The sequence below is a fragment of the Chionomys nivalis genome, chromosome 13 (genome assembly GCF_950005125.1).
Source record: "Chionomys nivalis chromosome 13, mChiNiv1.1, whole genome shotgun sequence".
NCBI lineage: Eukaryota > Metazoa > Chordata > Mammalia > Rodentia > Cricetidae > Chionomys > Chionomys nivalis.
The window spans coordinates 75,855,342-75,875,915 of NC_080098.1; the positions used below are offsets into that span (position 1 = coordinate 75,855,342).

General features: G+C 42.7%; 1 protein-coding gene across 1 annotated transcript in view; it reads right to left on the bottom strand.

Moving 5' to 3' along the window:
• Slc35d2 (solute carrier family 35 member D2) overlaps positions 1–20,574 on the bottom strand; it is a 33,674-nt gene extending 13,100 nt beyond the window's left edge. Inside the window, exons 1-6 of the mRNA XM_057787711.1 lie at positions 20,308–20,574; positions 13,464–13,497; positions 12,228–12,314; positions 10,089–10,156; positions 5,748–5,819; positions 4,111–4,179 (exon numbers count right to left, since the gene is read on the bottom strand). Coding sequence (XP_057643694.1) covers positions 4,111–4,179; positions 5,748–5,819; positions 10,089–10,156; positions 12,228–12,314; positions 13,464–13,497; positions 20,308–20,429 — 452 coding nt within the window. The 5' untranslated portion in view covers positions 20,430–20,574. The remainder of the gene's footprint in view (positions 1–4,110; positions 4,180–5,747; positions 5,820–10,088; positions 10,157–12,227; positions 12,315–13,463; positions 13,498–20,307) is intronic.

The following is a 20,574-nucleotide window of genomic DNA, read 5'->3' on the forward strand; positions in this document are numbered from 1 at the left end:
CTGCTTATTATAAGCAGGGCCATCCCCAGGGTACAGCTCATGTCGGACAGCTGGGGAATGGCACCTCCACCTGGTGCCTAGACAGTGCCTTGTCTGTCAAAAGGTGAAGCAAGGACCTGTGTGCCTACGCAAGCCTTCCAAGGCTCCTTTCTTCCAGAACCTCAGCAATTCCCATAAATAAATAGCATCAACATAAAAACATGAGGGGATATGACCTACGGATGAGGAGGACAACTATAACGGATACGTGATGTGATTCACCCACCTGCACTTCCTTCCTGCCCTAGACCCAGGTCATAATTCATGCTCTAAACTGTCAGAACTCAAGCCTTTCATATACCCTCTTAGGATGAATACTTGGAGCTTATGAATTTAGTTAACTTGCTAGCTGGTTACTTAGTTAACAATATTTCACTACATTTGCCCTGGAGGGTCTGCGACTCAGACAATACCCCTTTGTGGTAGATAATACCAGAGGTCAGTAACATTGCTTCTCATGGTTGTGAACTGCTAATGGAATGGACAAGTGAAAAAGAACACAAACTGTGTTACTATTTTTCATGCACAGTAATTCACAGAAAAATGAAACTCAAAGCAGTTGGATACTGAGATTTATGTAACATTTTAGCAAAGGACAAAAAGGTTTCAATGTCCAGAGCCAAACCATGACCTAGCAGGAAACACAGGAGAAAGCAGTGGCAGGGCGAGGTTATTTTAGAGTTGAATTATGCAGACTTAATCTCAGTGTCAACTGTCTGTGTCCAGCAGTAGAAGTGGCTGCTCTTGCTGGTCATTCCCACAGAGAGAGACTATACCCAGCTGTCGGGGACAAAGGACAGCAAAACCTCCTTGCATTTCTTGGTTCTCAATTACCTCTAACTTCAGAACAACCCTGATGTCAAAGCAGCATGTTTTGGCTAATCATTTTGGCTATGTCACTTTGGCAGCTTCCTGTTCATAAATGCTTCCTGTAGGAATTGCTGGAGGGAGTTGAGTCTATGCTGGTTCTGTGGGCTACTAGATTTGCAAAAGATTCCACTGGGCAACAGAACTATTAAATTCAACTTGTCTATAGGTTTTTCTTTGGGGGCTGGACAGGTAGTTCTATGGGCAAAAAACATTTGTCAGACAAACACAAGGACCCTAATTCAACCTCAGAATCCACATTAAAAACCCTGTTGATTATACTCTTATTGCTGAGAAGGGGAGACAAGTGGATCTCTAGGACTTGCTGGCCAACCTAAATGAATCAGCAAATTCCAAGTCAGTGAGGAAATCTGTCTCAAGAAATGAAACGGACAACTCTTGAGGAACAATGTTGACCTCTGGGCTGTACACACACAAGTGAACATACACACGCCCACACACATATGAATACATCACATATGTACAAAATATTTTAATGAAACAACTAAACTCTAATTTTGAATGAGCAAGAAAAGCCAGGCTTCTAGAGGCATGAGGAAAAGGCACTTCCTGGGAGAGCTTTAGATTGCAGAGTCCTGTCTCCTCTAGGGGGCAAGAATGCCCAATAGTGGCACGCATACTCCCTGAAGCATGGACCACCCCACTCTTACCCACCCTTACTGAACCAGTAATAAGAACAAAGTGTATGAGGAATGCAAATGCCTACAAAATAAAGCATATTCAGGGTCAGCTGAATGTGGCTGTCATTTGATCCATTCCTAGACATTCTCTTTCAACACTTTCCAGCCATGTGGCTTCCCTGGGTGAGTGAGATACAAGAAAGGGAATTGACGTCACTTTTGGGCAAAAGTTTTATGAACCAGTGCAGAAATACCCCCCTTTCCTTCCTAGATCTCCAAGGAAGCCTGAGGTAGTGACCTCGTGGCTGGGTTCCTGGGTTCAGTGAACAGAACCCACTCAAAAGCACTGTCAGGGAAGTGTATAGCTGATGTTTAGAAACAGTGAACTGTTGGGCCTGCTTATTACAGCAGGTGAACCTAGCTCATCCCAACTACATCTGAGGGACTATTGGCACAGGAGTTGGCTAGCTTCAGTAGACAGGAAGTTGTGTCTGGAAAGGATTAACCAACAGGCACCAAAAACAGGACACATGGAACGATAGTTGGGTCTGCTCGGGGACCTGAAACAGAATGTAGGATAACAGTGGTGGTTGGCTGATGGTTACGACATGAAGATACTGGTAATGGCCAACCCCAGACAGACAGCTATGGTCCCCAAAGCAGGATATAAATGACAATGGGTGGTAGCAGGCAAACGAGATTGGTCAAATAGAAGTTATCTCGGGAACTTCCTCACCACTTCCTCACCAAGAAGCATGCAGAGTGCTGGTACCCTTTCCTCCAGTAAACTTGTCACCTTTGGGGGTGAAAACCCCATACATACTCTTGCAACTTTCTGTATTAAAAATTTTTATATGAGTATTTTGCTTGTATGTATGTATGTGTACCATGTGTGTCCCTGGTACCCAAAGAGAGGGCATCAGGTCCTCTGGAACTGGAGTTATGGATAGTTGTGCACCACCATGTAGGTGCTGGGAACTGAACCTGGGTCTGCTTGGCCACCGGGCTATCTTTCTCTACTTTTGCATCTTATTCATCTACTTGTAACAGACTGAATTCTGGATAAGTTGGGCTTCCGAGAAAAGCATGCCCCTTCTTGGAAGGGCTCACCCTGGGGTAGACACAAGGAAAGTACAGGGAGAAGCCATCGATCTGCTAGGAGGAGTACAGCCTGATTTCTCACTTGCTCTAATTAAACTATTAAGTGCTTGATCTGCCACTGTATCCTATTTAATTCTCTTTCCAGAGCACAAAAACAGGCAAAGCTGGTGTGGGGGGCAGAGGAAACTTCACTAGGAGGGCAGAAGTTGGCGTCACAGGTGTCCTGTGGCCTCAGGAAGGCATCCATCTGGTGAGTGCCCGAGGAAGGGAAAGTCAGGATTGCTGCTCCAAGCTGCCTCTTGGGTAAAAAGTAAGATGATATTAGAAACAATTATCAATGTGTTCAAAATCAGCTGGACTCACTGAGGTTCTATGCTGGCCACTCCTCATCAAAGACTTAAGAATGCATGTGCACACAAGTGTGTGCTGACACACATGCACGTATGTACGCTGGTGTGTGTGGAGGCCAGAGGCTGATGTCATTCATATGTCTTCCTTGGTCACGTTCCACCTCAGTTTTTGAAACAGGGTCCCTTCACTGAACCTTATACTTGCCATTTTGGATACATTAGCTGGCCAAGTGAGTCTCAGAGACTGCCTGTCCCTACAGGTCAGTACTGGGATACAGGCGTATGTTACCACTTCCGGCTTCTTTTTTTTTTTAACATGGTGTGGGATTACACACCTAGAAGGACAGACAGAGTCATCTCCTCCTGCTCCGTCTCTACATATTAATGATGAATGATGAATTAGTTCAGGTAGGAAATCTGAACTAATTAGCATTGACCTGTTCTGAAATATATCAGCATATGTAATGACCACAGTCTATCAGTCATCACAGAACAATAAAACAGCAATAACTGGGTTTATAAACCTGTTGGCTTGTTTTAGGCGTGTGTGTGTGTGTGTGTATTGGGCACTGTGGAATGAACATAGGCCCTAGTATACACTAAGTACACATTCTACCACTGAGTTATACCTCAAGCCCAAATCTGTTATTTTAAACCAAAATCCTAAGAACACTTCAAATAACACTTTCAAACTGAGGGCATTCAATGACAGAAGTAAACTCCCCTTTGTCAAGTGTAGCTCTGTTAAAACCCAGTGATGCTTAGTTATAACAGGACATTGTCATTTACAGAATTTACACTCAAGACCCACACAATTGAGTTACAAAGGAAAAAAGTCACCAAAAAGTCTCATGATAGTTTAAGTTGTATTGGGCCATACCCCAATGGGCCACAGTTAAACATGCCTGCATGAGTCCTCAGAAGCATTTCCGGACAACGTGGGACCCACTTTCTGATAAGGGACACATGGGGACACCACTAACTCAACAGATTTGTCTCTTAGCTGCCCAACCCAGCTGCAGTCAGATGGAAAAGGAAAATCTCTCGTACAGGGCTGCCTACTGTCAAAGACACAGAGAGGCCACCGAGTGGCAGGGAATGCCAAGTCTCACCCAGCTGCTATGAAAGCTCCAAGCACAATAGCCAAAACGCTGAGGATGATGTTCAAGGAAAACTGTTTCCTGTGGTCAAGAAAGAAGAAAAGGGGTGGGGAGAAAGAATTAAAATATGGATTTTATGTTTAAAAAAAACAGAAAACAGCCGGGCGGTGGTGGTGCACGCCTTTAATCCCAGCACTCGGGAGGCAGAGGCAGGCGGATCTCTAGGAGTTCGAGACCAGCCTGGTCTACAGAGCTAGTTCCAGGACAGGCTCCAAAACCACAGAGAAACCCTGTCTCGAAAAACCAAAAAAAAAAAAAAAAACAAAAAAAAAAAAAAAACAAAAAACAAAAAACAACATGAAAACAAATTTAGTGACTCTGTGGCTAAAACTTAACATCTTCATACAGAGAAGGTGCTGGAAGTTTAAGTCAGGCCAAATTTACTTATTTCTTAAGCTGTTTTCTTTACCTAATCATGTGATTTTTCTGTTCTCCCTGGAAGGATGCTGGGGTGAAATAAAGAAGAGGGGCTGCTGTGCATCTAGTTTACAGGAGCATCTACGGCACATTCAAAGATTAGGTCCATAGCAAGGCTCACAACATTGTAACGTAACTAAACTTCACTGCCGTACAGTCTTTACTGCAAAATCAAAGTTTGCATTTCCATGGGTCAGCCTGGGTATCCTCATGAGAAAGATCTATATCAACATTTGTAAAGTTTAATTTATTCTGACCTCATGTCATGGAGCATCAGAACCCTGTCCCTTGCTCTCCTGCCTGCCCTCCCTGTCTGGGGGGGTGGGGGGGTTCATTGTCACTATTCATTCCCTCCAGTTCAGCACACAGGTTCATATCTGCTTAAGCGTCATTGCTAATTCTGTTATAACTCTCTACTACAAGCATGCTATTAGTCCGCTGCAAAAATAAACATTTAAATAGCCTTCGTTAATATTTTAGGGAATCGTGGGTACAGTTGACTCCTTTTAAATGAACAAATAATAGTTCCTTAAGTTGCTGAAAGCAGTAATTCTAATCAGTTACTCAGAAAGAGGACCTCAAGGTGGAGGGACTGGGGAGATGGCTCAGTGGGTGAAGTCTTGTCAAACAAGCATCAAGCCTGACAATCTGAGTTCAGAGGTCCAGGACTCGTGAAAATCCAGGCAGAATAGCACAAGCCTAGGTGGCAGAGACAGGCAGATCTGGGAGCTTGCTGGCCAGCCCACCTAGTCAGTAGGTGAACTCCAAGGCCAGTGAGAGACCCTGTCTCAAACAATAGCAGAGAGCAATAGAGAAAAATACAGGTGGGGCTGGAGAGGTGGCTCAGTGGTTAAGAGCTCTGACTGCCCTTCCAAAGGTCCTGAGTTCAGTTCCCAGCAACTACATGGTGTCTCACAACCATCTGTAATGAGACCTGGTGCCCTCTTCTGGTGTGCAGGCAGACACAATACTGTATACATAGTAAATAAATAAATCTTTAAAAAGAAAAAAAAAAGAAAAAGAAAAATACAGGACATCAACCCATGTCTTCCACATGCACACACATAGCCTCGCACACCCACATGTCATATATGTGAACATGTTACCCACTCACACGAATAAACACAGTACATCGGAAACATAATGAAGGAATGAAGGAAAAGCAGACTCACCCGAGGATGACGGCTTCCAGAAGTAAAGTCAGTGGAATTGTGAATTTCCTGAGCACAGTGAACATTGGCAAGCTGTCAGAAAAGATCCAACCCTAACGTCAGGCACATAGTGTCAGCTGCTATTTTTGTTTTAAACATGGTAAACGTTTTTAATTAAGGTCATTTTCCAAATTAAATATAATGAGTTAACATTCATTGTAATATTTACCATTAACAAATCATATTAAGTCATAAAACAGGGATTGAATAATTTCCTGCCACTTTAGCAAGCTGATTCAACACAAAAATCTGTCAAATCTTATCTGGCTTTTTTTTTTCCTGCAGAAACTGGCAAGTTAATTCCAAAATAAATATAGAAATTCAAGGGCCCCAGAGAGCCAAACCATGTTGAAGGATAACAAAGTCAAAGGGGCTAGAGAGATGGCTCAGTGGTTAAGAACACTTGCTGCTCTTGCAGAGAACACAATTTCAGTTCCCAACACCCACATGGAGGCTCACAACCACCTGTAACTCCAGTTCCAGGGGATCTGACACTCTCTTTTGTTCTTCATGGGCATGTGCACTCACACACACAAACTCATGCACACACACACACACACGTACACACATAATTAAAAATAAAATCAATTATTTTAAAATATATACTATAAAATATAACCAAGTTAGGGGGCTGGTGAGACAGCTTGGCTGGTAAAGACGTCTTCTGCTAAGCCTAATAACCTGAGTTTAATCTCATGACACAGATTAGCCGAAGAAGAGAACCAGTTCCTAAAAGTTGTCTTCTGATCTCCATGTGCGGGGGGGGGGGGGGTGTGTGTGTGAATGTTTTAAAAATAAAGTTAGCAAAGTAGGTACACTCACATTTCCCAACTTCAAGATTTACTACAAACCTACATAAACCAAGACTACCTATTACTGATTTAATAATATATGTAATTAATGGAATAGAATTGAAGGACAGAAAATAAAGGCTTGCATTAAGGTCAATTGCTTATCTTTTATCTTGTTTCTTTTTATTGTCTTTGTTGCACACTCATCCCTATAATCGATTTCAGAAGCTCCATTCCCCCAAGCAGGATCTTAGAATCTGCTCAACAGTAATTCCTTATCCCTTAGCTCCAAACTACTGGTTATCTATCCTGTGCCCCATCTTTGGAAACTTGCAAGTGAAGCAGACAAATGTAGTCCAGGCTGGCACAGAACTTGTGGTCTCCTGCCTCCTGCCTCTGCCTCCTAAATAGTACAATTACAAGCATGCAACACCTCGCCCAGATCAATAGATTGATTTTACCAAGGATTGTAAGATAACACAATGGAAGAAAGATACAACTTTCCAAAGGACAGTGCTAGGACATCTATAACTCCCATGAAAGAATGAAACTGAATTCCTACACACATCACACTACACACACACACACAGGACATCAACCTTATATATTTATTATCTGACATGAAATATAACAAGGACTTAAGTGCAGGAACTAAAGCTGTATAAGAGAGAATGCTCATGATCCTGGATCAAGCAAGCCTTCTCAGATACAATACTAACAACATAGTCAGAAAAGAAAGGATGCACTAGGGATGTAGCTCAGTGGTAGAGCACCTCTGTAGCATATGTAAGGCCAGGAGTCCAACCCCCAGAACTACAAAAGTAAAAACAATATAGAAACAATATCTAAAGTAGAAATAATTAAAATTTAAAACTTTGATGTTTTATGTTTATCAGCAGGATGCACATATAAATGGACTATAATTCAACTTTTAAAAGAAATGGAAATCGGATGCACTCTACAATGGATGAACTCTGAAGACACCATGCTATGGAAATAATCCATATCCTCACCCCCCAAAACTGGACAATTGTTTGTATTTACCCAGAGACGGTAAAGCTACAGGTGCAGAACATAAAGCAGAGATTACCAGTAGCTGGGGGCTAAGGAGATTGCTCAGTGAGCAAGAGAGCCCTTGCTGTACTATCATGAGAACCTGAGTTCAAATCCTCGGTATCTACATATGAAGTTAAGCATGTCTTTATGTGTCTGTAACCATGGCATTGGGAGGGAGAGACCAGTAGATGCCAGAAGCTTACTAGTCAACTAGCCTCACCAACAAGGTGAGCTTCCAATTCAGTAAGAGACCTTGTCTCAAGGGAATAAGATGGAGAGTAACAGAGGAAACCCAACATCCCCCTCTGGCCTCCTCGTGGGCACACATACCACATGCAAACTCACATGCATGCAACACATAAGAGAGGGAGAGGGAGGGGAGGAGGGACAGAGAGGGAAAGAGAAAGGGAGAGAACCAGAGACTGTGGGTGGAGGCTGCTTGTTCGTTCCCAGCTTCCCAGACCCTAAATAATCACAGAAACTGTATTAATTACAACACTGTTTGGCCAATAGCTTAAGTGTATTTCTAGCTAGCTCTTACAACTTAAATTAACCCATTTCTATTATTTTGTATTTTACTACAAGGCTCATGGTTTACCAGTAAGGTTCTCTGGCATCTGTCTCTTCTGACAGCTACATGGCATCTCTCTAACTCTGCTCTCTCTCTATATATATACATATATATATATATATATACATATATATATACAAATATATATATTTTCCAGCTTGGCTATATTCTGCCCTGCTATAGGCCAAAGCAGCTTTGTATATTAACCAATGGTAGTAAAACATATTCACAGCATACAGAGGGGAATCCCACATCAAGAGACTGAGAAATTGAGACTAGCTAAGAGGATATTGTTTAGTAGACTCAGAGTTTCTGTTTGGGATGATGAAAAAGATTCTGAAATAAATAATGGTGATGGCTACACTGTGCATATACTTTTTTTGAGATAGAGTCTAGCCTCAAAATCATTATGTAGCAAATCTGGTCTGGAAGGCTCAGCAATTGTGCTTCAGATGCTGGGATTACACACACATGTAAATATAATTAATGCACTTGAATTGTACACTTAAAACAGATATAGCGATAAACTCTGTATTATATATATATATATATATATATATATATATACTTTATTTAAATTAGAAAGACTTTAAAATTTTGGTGTTTTGCCGGGTGGTGGTGGTGCACGCCTTTAATCCCAGCACTCTGTGAGTTCGAGACCAGCCTGGTCTACAAGAGCTAGTTCCAGGACAGGCTCCAAAAAAACCACAGAGAAACCCTGTCTCAAAAACACCAAAAAAAAAATTTTTGGTGTTTCAAAGTATACTGTCTGCCATAAAAACATAAGGTCCCCCGTCTGGTTCTCTAGCATGCCCAGGTATGGGCATCTATAAGCACAGCACTAGGGACAGGGACAGGAGGATCCCTGGGACTTGCTCGCCAGCTGGTCTGGCCAATCAGTGACCTTTAGACTCAGGGAAAGATCCTATCTCCAAAAATAAGACAAAGAGTGATAGAGGAAAACACATCTCTCCCGTGTAGTGTTTTTTCCCTGCTGCTGCAAAAAAGACCTTTACAAAAGCAACTTAAGGAAGGAGGGGTTGCTTCTGGCTCACAGTTCAAGAGCACAGTCCATCACGACAGGAAGTCAAAGTGGCAGATCGTATGATTTTCATTTTCCACAGTAGCTTTTAATAAGATTAATCAAAGCATGGTGAAATAAACACAGATGCAAACTTGTCAAGTATAGACGATACTTAAACCTATTGTCTGTCATTCATTTTTTCTTACCCCAAACGTGATCTGTGCCAAGTCTGAAAGGATATTCCTGTTTCTATACAACTACGATGAAAAGTTACCATGGTCATATGTGTATAAACAAACCCACCCCAGACGATCACCTTTTCTCTACCTAACACAAACTTCATACTTATGTTGAGACATAACCATCAAGAAAAGCATAAGCTTTTTAAACTTTCCTAAAGACGTTTCTAATTAAACTCAAAACTATCCTTTCTCACATTGTTAAATACTAATGTTTCCCACGTGATACCTGCGATTGGGAAGAGGGACTGAGTGAGGAACTGCCTCCATCAGAAGGCCTTGTGGGGAAGGCTGTGTGGCATTTTCATGATTGTTAATGGATGTAGGACCCAGTTCAGCCTGGGCAGTGCTCTGCAAGCCAGAGGAAGTGGGGAAGCGTGCGAGTAAGCAGCATCACCCTGTGGTCTCTGCTCCAGTTTCTGCCCTGCCTTCCATCAACAGAAGGTAACCTGGAAGCTAAAATAAACCCTTTCCTGCCCACACTAGTTTGGGCCATAGCGTTTATCACAGAAACAGAGAGCAGACTAGGACATCACCCAAGCAAAAGCTAGAAAACCAAACTCAGCGTTTGCACCACCAGAGGTGATGGCTAACCCTCCCCACTGTCATCTTGAACTGTACCTTAATTTACTGGTGCTTGATAGGCCACTGATATGGTTTCCAACATAGAGAAGAGGCAGAGGAAAGAGCTTCAATAAAAGGAAAAAGATGCCGTTAGAACTTCATTTGCATGCTTTCCTTATATGTGTGTGTATGTATGTATGTATGTGTGTGTGTATGTATGTATGTGTGTATGTATGTATGTATGTATGTATGTGAGAGTTCTTAGACAGCAAGAGACAGATGGGTGGCCACCTCCCACCTGCACTAACCACCCTCCTAACTAACACAGTTCTCCTTGTGTCCGCAAGGAAAGGAGGGCCTTAAGTCAAAACTGCCTGGCCAAGCCTTCTGAAGACTCCTCAATCAGTATGACAGACAATAAAAAGATTACTGTTTTGAGCCATTACATTATACAGCAAAGAGTAAATGGCACGGCCCCCTAAAGCCCACGGAGCCCTGCTTCACGATGAAATACTTAAGCCCTTACTTTGAGACCAAAGATGCCATTTCTATCAACATGAGCTACACAGCAAAGAAGGTAAAAGACATGAAAAATAGCTTCTCGGGGAGTAATTTTGATTGGATAACTTGAACCTACATACAAAAAAAAAAAAAGACAAAAAAAACACACGTCTAATAAAGCATCATTAACGCTCCTTATTGTATACACTGTGGACTGAAGTTTCCAAAAGGGTTGGGAAAGGTAGGGAGATGGAGACGGAGGGAGGTGGGAGAGGAAAACAGGAGAAGCTTCACTTGTGTGGAAGATTCTAGAAGGACAAATAGAGAAACTTCAAAATTATGGAGCATTAAAATGCAAGAGACAAATTATATTGGGCAATATTTAGTCCCTTTGAAAGCCATCTACCTCCCAGCCCTGTATCTGACCTAATATCCTATCATTATTAACTGTCAACATATACGAAGAAGCTATCCAAGGGTTTCTTAAGAAACACCAGTTAAACTTCTTAATCCAAACACTACCGTTAGCTACTTCATATCATCCATCAAAGTGTTACTCTAAGAATTTAATGTCTGTCTCAAGCCTGGCCCCCTGCAACCAGTTGTTAAAAATTACTTCCACTCCATATTCCCAGTAGGAAGACAGATCTTTCAATGTGGCTTCCATGTGTACTTCTACATTTATTCAGTGTATCAAATTGTATTCTTAACTCATAGCTTATATCAGGTTAAAGTGAAAATGCAAGTCGGGAGTGTTGTCAAACACCGTTAGTCCCAACATTAGGGTGACAGAGACAGGTGGATCTCTGTGATTTCAAGGCCAGCCTGGTCTACAAATCAAGCCAGAGCTCTGTTACACAGTAAACTGTGTCAAAAAAAAAAAAAAGTGAAATCTGAAAACATAAGTCAGTAAGCTAGGACCCAGGGCAAATCTGGCCCATGCTTATTTATATAAAGCTTTATCATAACAGGGCTTCTTTCATGGTACAATAAACAGTGAGCCCAGCCCTTGGTCAAAGAGTTCGCAAAACACCGGCTTTAAAAACTAAGAGCATTTGTGTTGTTAAACACCTACGTTCACATTTTTCTCTGCCTCCTACCTCAATGCAGCCATGCTGAGGTAAGGCTTTACACAGGTGCAAGGGAACCAAGCTCAGGTCTCACACTTCCTCAGCAAGCACTTTACACACTTACAGATCTCACAAACCCAGCTGAGCCATATCTGTATCTTCATTGAGTTATACAAATAGATATTTATGTATAAAATACTTATTAAGAACTTTCTCATTCAGGAGGTAATGTAACACACCTTTAGTCCAGCACTCGGGAGGCAGAGGCAGGCAGATCTGTGAGTTCAAGGCCAGCCTGGTCTACAGAGCAAGTTCCAGGACAGCAGGGCTACACAGAGAAACTCAGGCTCAAAAACCAAAAATTAAAAAAGTAAAATAACAAATTTTTCTTCCAGCACTGAGGAGGCTGAAGAAAAGGATTTCGAGTTCAAATCTGACCTGGGATGATACATAAGAGCCAATCTCAAAGAAGAAAAATAAAGAAAACCAACTTTCTACTGAGTGTAAGGGAAAAGGAAGATCCACAGTGTATGAAATGGATCCCTGCTTTACTCTAATTGGATTTTTTGTGTGTTTGCTTGCTTTTCATTTTTTAGTTTGTTTGTTTTTTATCTTTCAAACATACCTTTCCAGGAATTTTCTTATCAAAATCAGGGAAGTGGATTATTTTATTTAGCTTGGATACATACAGTATCATTATGGTGGTGGCCATCTAGAATGAAAAAGAAACAGCAAAATACCACTTGGAAAGACAGTGTGAGGTTTACTGATACAATGGTGTAATCAGAGCATATTTATCAGAAACAGAACCCAAAGATCTACTTTTCAGGCTGAAGGGAGGGATCTTGTGGAAGCTAAGATTCTCACCCATGGATGAGAAGTTGTTCCAATCAGAACGGGTAAAATGTATCATTGAGTGGACTCACCTGGATACATTGTCTCAGGGGCTCTAGAAACGGCCATGGAGGAAACAAAGGATGCCTCTGAGAGTAACCAAACTGACCAGATGGCCCTGGACCACACTTCCACAAACGGAATGGTCAGTTGACTTCCCTTAAAGGCCAGGGAGAGGAAACAATTTTTAAAAAGGAAAAACTCCTAGACAGGCATGGTGACACTCACATTTCATCCCAGGAGAGACAGGCAGATTTCTGTGCGTTTGAGGCTAGAATTCCGGGACAACAACAGCTACATAGAGAGACCCTGTCTCAAAAGGGTGTGAGAAGGTACCGACTCCTTGCACCCATTGAGAGAGAATGAAAATAGACCGAAACTTTTTGAAAGAAGTTGAGAGAGGGTGTATTGGGGGTGAATATGATTAAAAGCCATTATACACACTGAAAATATCATGAGACTCATTATTTTGTACAATAAATACAAGTTAATAAAAATGTCCTAAGAAAAGTCAGAGTGTATTTTTTGAGAAGTTTAGAATTAAGATTTTTCCTCTCAGGGCCTGGAAAGATGGAGCAGCACCTGCTGCTCTGGGGGACCTGAGTTTAGTGCTCAGCACCCATGTCCCCACTTCACACAGCTCATAACTCCCTGGAACCCTAACTCTAGGGGATACTGTGACCTCTGGTCTTTGGGTTCTTGTGTTCACACTTATATACCCACACATGAACACACACTAACATACATAGTTAAAAATAAAATAAATCTCAGCCTGGCGGAGTGCCACACAGCTTTAATCCCAGCACTCTGGAGTCAGAGGCAGGCTGATCTCTAAGAGTTCAAGACCAGCCAGGGATACACTGTAAGATCTTGTCTCAAAAATAAGTAAATAGCCTTGCGGGTGTGGAGCACATCTTTAATCCCAGTGTTAATGCGAGTTAAGACTGGGTTTTTTTTTTCAACTTACCTGCCCAATTCCAAGAACAATTGGTGAGGGAAAACTGCAAGAAATATAAAATAATGAATCAGTTTAGCAACATAAAAAAGGCTGAAGAGAATATGTAGACCATAATGATGTAAAGAGCTGTTACAGTCATTAGACAATGGAAACTTCAAAAAATTGTGTCCGTTTCTTTTTCATTTTTTTTTTTTTTAAAAACTGATGGTTGCTGCTGGGTGGTAGAGCACACCTTTAATACCAGCACTCAGGAGGCAGAAGCAGGTAGATCTCTGTGAGTTCAAGGCCAGCCTAGGCTACAGAGCAAGTTTCAACACTACACAGAGAAACCCTCTCTCAAAAAACAGAAACAACAACAAAAAATGATGGTTGCTAAACTTGCCAGCTTTCCTTTGTTCTGTGAAGGTAAACTAGTCATAATTGTGTATAATGGAAAGAAATAGAGTGATACAATAAATAAAATTAATAAAATAAAATTTAAAATGCCATATACAAGAAGACCCCGTGTGCTGGTTTGAATGAGAATGGCCCCACAGGTTCATATATTTGAATGCTTGGTCACCAGGGAGTGGCTCTATGTGAAAGAATTAGAAGGATTAGGGGGTGTGGCCTTGTTGGAGGAAATGTGTCACTGGGTGGGCTTTGAGGGTTCAAAAGTCCATGCCAGGCCCAATCTCTGTCTCTCTCTGCCTATGGTTCAGGGTGTAAAACTCTCAGTTACTTCTCCAGCACCATGTTTACCTGTGTGCTGCCATGTTCCCCACCATGATGATAATGGACTAAACTTCCGAAACTGTAAGCAAGCTCCAATTAAATTCTTTCCTTTATAAGAGTTGACATTTTACAGCAATGGAACCTGACTAAGACACCTCTACATAGAAAACTAAATCAAAGTTAAAAGTCAAAGAAGAATCAAGTCTGTTGGTACAGGCAGGCCTGTTACCTGGCTAACTGCAAGGTTAGGTAAAAGTAACTCAAGTTCAAGGCCAACCTGAACAAGTAAGTGAGACCCTTCTCCAAAGAAAGAAAAACATGTGACTAAAGACAAGGCTCAGTGGTTAAAAGCTCTTTCTGCTCTTCTCGGGGACCCAAGTTCAGTTCCCAACACCCATGTGGGCAGCTCACCGGCTCCTATGACTCCATCTCCAGAGCCATAACACATGTACACAGACACATACATAGACACATATTTAGAGCCAGACCAAAAAAAAAAACCAACCAAACAAACAAAAAAAAAAAAAAAACCTTTAGACAAAGTAGGCAGGAAGATAAACAGGTAACCCTCAAAAAGTTAAATAAGATGCCCCCAATTCTAATGCACCCATGCCTGTAATCTCAGGATTCCTGGAGTTTGTTGGTCAGCAGCAATAGCCAATCAGCCAGCTCCAATGAGATCCTGTCTGAGAGGGTGGAGATTGATTGAAGATACTCTTTGGTGAATCATAAAGCAAATACACACAGCAAGTTCTGAACAAATATTTGTTGAACTGGAATAAAACAAATTTGATTTTTTTTTTAAGACAAGGGCACCCTCTATAGTTCAGATGGTCCTCAAACTTAGCGACCGTCCTGCCTCACCTCCTGAGTGCTGATATCATGGATGTACCCAGCTTTAGGATTCAATATGTTTTAATAAGATGTCATTAATAAATTTTCATGTCCTAGAGAAGAGTATTCATGGGAAACACAAAAGTGGTCTGCTTGTACAGCCCTTATAATCACAACGGTGGCCAGTTGACCAGACTATTAAAACACAAACTCCTAGACGGGCCTCTTTTTGTTCTAGCCCTTGAAAGCCACTGAGTTCAGATGCTCACAGAATCCCTTTCCTGCCAAGTAAATCTAGCATTAGAATTGCCCTGGCTTCTCTAGGTGCTAAGCCACAGATGCTCACCACAAACCTGGGAAACTCTCACACATTACCAAGTTCATCTGTTAATCCAAGGTACAATCTTGGGCCCCTCTGGACCACAGCTTCTGCATGCTGGCCTTAAGGAAATACTTCCCAGATTATTCTTCAGTGATGCTGGTCTCTTCTTAATCATAGCTGATTCTTCATCCCCAGATGGCCAGTACTGACTGTCCCAGCAGAGCAAGGGTTTCGAGCTAGCGGGTGTGGTCTGTTGTTAACCACAGCTGATTCTCTGGTCAGCTAGAGCTGACCAGAAAAACACAGATTTTTTTTTCAGATTCTTAATTAAAAATATCACATAAACGGCCCAGACAGAGTCTTTGCTTCTCCCTGAAACTTCACAAACTAGACACTCGTGGCCTGCATTGTTCCCAACGTCTTATCCTCCAAGCTTCCACAGAACAGCCTACTGAGAGCTCTGAGCACTCAAAGGAATTTCCAGCACAAAGTTCAAATGCCACAACCCTCTCCAAAACACATGGTCAGGTCTGTCACAGCAATGCCCTATGGCCTGATACAAATTTCTGCCTTAGTTAAGGTTTCTATTGCTGTGATAAAACACTGTGAGCAAAAGCAGCTTGGGGAAGGAAGGGTTTATTTCATCTTACACTGAAGTCAGGGCAGGAAGTAAAGCAGAAGCCATGGAAGGACCTTGCTTAGTGACTTGCTCCCTATGGCTTGCTCAGCCTAGTTTCTTTTTAAAAAAAAAAAAACATTTTTTTTAATATTTATTTATTATGTGTACAATATTCTGTCTGTGTGTATGTCTGCAGGCCAGAAGAGGGCACCAGACCTCATTACAAATGGTTGTGAGCCACCATGTGGTTGCTGGGAATTGAACTCAGAACCTTTGGAAGAGCAGGCAATGCTCTTAACCACTGAGCCATCTCTCCAGCCCCTCAGCCTAGTTTCTTATACACCCCAGGACCACCTGCCAGAAGTGGCACCACCACAATGGGTGGGCCGAGACTGGGGTTGTAAATCTAATCACTTACTAAGGAATGCTATTTCCAGTCTGCATTCTCTGTGAGAAAGACACTGATGCACAGCCTGTCATTTTACGCCACAATCTCCTGACAAGTCACTTAATGAGAGCAGCTGGTGTCTGCTTATCTTGGTCATTCTCTCGCTAGTTATAAACACAAATTCAACAGTTTAAAAATAACCATGTTATATTTTAATTTTTAAAATTTATTACCATAAAATTAACAAAATATGCCTATATTAATTCCTAAAGCCAGCATTTTTCATATTAAAAAAGAATATCCCAATACCCTAGAGGCCAATCTTACGGAGACATTTTCTCAGTTATGATTTATGATAGCACTTCTAACTTGTGTCAATAAAGTAGCCACTAAAAGCATGAACTTAAACTAACAAGAAGCTAAGACCACACACAACAAGGCTTGTACCCCAACCAGAAAGAATCTGTTCAAAATGGAACAGAAGAAGTCCCCTGAGCTCCCTCTACACCCACAGTCTTGTCAGAGAACTGTCAAAAAGCAAAACAAGCCGGGCAGTGGTGGCGCATGCCTTTAATCCCAGCACTCGGGAGGCAGAGGCAGGTGGATCTCTGTGAGTTCAAGGCCAGCCTGGTCTACAAGAGCTAGTTCTAGGACAGGAACCAAAAGCTACGGAGAAACCCTGTCTCGGGAAAAAAAAAAAAAAAGCTCTTCCTTCTGGCCTCCAGAATACACTCTGCTCAAACAGCTATTGCTGGGGTCAGGTTGCTATGGTTCATTGTAACTAAATCACCCCAATCCCCTTCTCAACAATGTGTGCTTCAGGAATCTTGAAATGAGAGAATGAATGTTATTTCAACAGAGCCCGGATGTATAATATTACACATTATTATACATGGGGTGTATTCATAAGGAGTGTAAGTGCTTTAGCTTTCCAAGGTAAGAACTTCAGTCATAGAAATCTTTCCCACCACTCACTCAGTCATACTTATGAAAGTTATGAAACTCCAGACTCAAGTGGTAGTCGATCACTTAGGCTACATACACACCCCCTAGTCTGGAACTCAAAATCTTAAAAACGAAAGGGCCAGTGTCTGAGATCTCTCAATAATTAGACACCCATTGTCTTCAGAGCAGTGGCCAGTGTTCATCGCTCCTGCTGAAAACAAGAATGTGTTTCTTAGAGGCATTAAAATCACAGCCAGTCATAAGCCCACAAACTCCAACGCAAAACAGATTTATCCTCAGCCTTTGGCTGACATAACCACGTTACTCCTAAATATGCCCATGACATCCTCATGTTTTCTTTTTTTCTTTTTTTTTTTTAAATATTTATTTATTATGTATACAATATTCTGTCTGTGTGTATGCCTGCTGGCCAGAAGAGGGCACCAGACCTCATTACAGATGGTTGTGAGCCACCATGTGGTTGCTGGGAATTGAACTCAGGACCTTTGGTAGAGCAGGCAATGCTCTTAACCTCTGAGCCATCTCTCCAGCCCCATCATGTTTTCAACTGTAAATATTGATGTTTTATTTATTTGTTGGTTTTTTTGTTTGTTTTGTTTTTCGAGACAGGGTTTCTCTGTGGTTTTGGAGCCTGTGCTGGAACTAGTTCTTGTAGACCAGGCTGGTCTCGAACTCACAGAGATCCACCTGCCTCTGCCTCCTGAGTGCTGGGATTAAAGGCGTGCGCCACCAACGCCCGGCTGTAGGTTTTTTTTTTTTTTTAAGATTTTTATTTATTATGTATATAGGTTTCTTCCTTCATGTATCCTGCAGTACAGAAGAGGACACCAGATCTTATTACACATGGTTGTGAGCCACCATGTGGTTGCTGGGAATTGAACTCAGGACCTCTGGAAGAGCAGCCAGTGCTCTATTCCTCTGAGCCATCTCTCCAGCCACCTGTAGGGTTTTTTTTTTTAATTTATTTTTATTTATGTATTTGTGAATGTATATCATTCACTGAAGAGGCCAGACTCCCTGGAGTCGTCAGACCCCCCTGGAGTTGAAGTTACAGGTAGTTGCCAGCCACACCATGTGAGTGCTAGGCTGGCAAGATGGTTTGGTGGGTAAATGAACCGCTGCCAGACCTAACAAGCTGAGTTTCATCCCTGGGACCCACACAGTGGAGGAAAAAAACTGACTCCTGAAAGTTGTCTTCTGACCTACACACACACACACACACACACACACACACACTTTAAATGTTGCTAGTGGGGCTGGAGAGATGGCTCAGCTATTAAGAGCACTGCCTGCTCTTCCAAAGGTCCTGAGTTCAATTCCCAGCAACCACATGGTGGCTCACAACCATCTGTAATGAGATCTGGTGCCCTCTTCTGGCATACATACAGACAGAATATTGTATACATAATAAATAAATAAATATAAAAAAATAAATGTTGCTAGTTTATTATTGGCAAACTAGGGTATGAGATTAAGGGTTTTTACCTCTTCTCTTCACATAGGTAACTTCACCTATGTGCTTGAGACCAAGGTTGGCACACGCTGGGCACACAGTGTCACTGGGTGAATGCATGAAGGCTCTGACCCCTGCTGCTCCTATAAAGCTCTACTGAGCTCTCCTATCATGTGGCACCTGCTCAATCCAGCCCGGCTGACATTCTGCTACTCCCGGAGGTCACGGTATTGCCGCTCTCTTTGGCCTGATGTCCTGGCACCGACCTCTCACTTCTCTCCGATCACAGGTGATGTTGTATCTGTTTTTTTTTTTTTTTAATGATTTACTTAACTTTATTTTATGTGCATTGGTGTGAAGGTGTCAGATCTTGTGGAACTGCATTTTTCAGACAGTTGTGAGCTGCCATGTGGGTGCTGGAAATTGAACCCGGGTCCTCTGGAAGAGCAGTCAGTGCTCTTAACCACTGAGCCATCTCTTCAGCCCCCTCATATCTGTTCTTGAACCTGTTTGTTTACTCTCTACCCTTGAAGATGTCTCACACGGTCTGTACCATTTTTCCAGTGTCCACCGTGGGCGTGTAACAGATGCTCAATATTTGTAGTCCTTACAGCCTATGTTCCTGATGGGGGTGTGAGTTTTCCCAGATATAAAACAAAAAGGCAGTCCTATAGTTTACAAAGAGCCCCAACTTGTGGCATGTTAGGCAAAGCCCTGCGAGGTCAGTACCAGGTTTGCAGCCAGCTAGGTTTTGCATCTAAGGAAAATGCTAAGTATGGACTAGTGCCAGGGGGCAGAGCACTCACCCCTGGGGCTCGATTTAAGCCCACAGTTCTCTCGGGGTTTCTAACACACAGTAAAATTAAATAGGACATTGTAGTCTTTATAATAAATTCAAAGAAGCATAGAGTTGCTGGTGTGCTCAACTCTAATCCAAAACTCAGCTTGTAAACTTCTGTTTGTTCTGGTTCTCCAGAAATGCAATGGTTATTTGAGAATGGATGATCAACCCATATAAACGGATGATCACAAGTCCAGATTGTAGTCTGTGGAACATTTTTGTTTTGTTTGTTTTGCTTGCGGCTGGCTGGAGATGTTAGAGAGAAAAGTCTTGACTGCTTCCCTACACGGTCTGAAACAGGTGTGGTGTTATGCGGCGGAGGTGGGGACAGGAAAGCTGCTAGGGAGTCCCGAAGTTAGCCCGGGATGCAGGAAACCTTGTGTCAAAAACACCACAAAGATTAAAAAGTAATAATTTGCTCAAAATACTCATGTTTATGCTGCTGCACACCTGTAATGCCAACACTAAGGAGGCTCAGCCAGGAGGATTTGAGCTCAAGGCCAGCGTGAGCTACCTGATGAATGCCTGTCTCAAAATTAAGTTTTCTCAGTTGGTGTATTTATTTAAAGCCTGCGACGGCGGCTTTCCAAGTTCAGCTGGTGTGTGCTGTGCCCCTGATTGCAAGTGGACTTTGTTGTGTTGTGACTTGGTGAAGGCAAACCAGAGACGACGGTTCCAGGCCCCGGCCACCCTGCGTCCCACATAACCAGCCTCACCCGTAGGTGGTCAGCAGAGCCTTGTTGACCAGCACGATGAGGAAGGAGCACGTCCCGTAGAAGAGCGCCGACAGCAGCCTGGCCAGGCGAGAGGGCAGGCGCGCCGCGTCAGGCTCCTCCATCTCCGCCAGCCGCCGCCCCGCCGCCACTGAGCCCGCGGTCCCCGCCCCTAGCCGCCTGGGAAGAGGGTGCGGCAGGAACAGGAGGAGCCGGGGCGCGAACCCCCGATACGGCCCGCGCCCCTAGTGCGCTCTCGCCTCGTAGGCG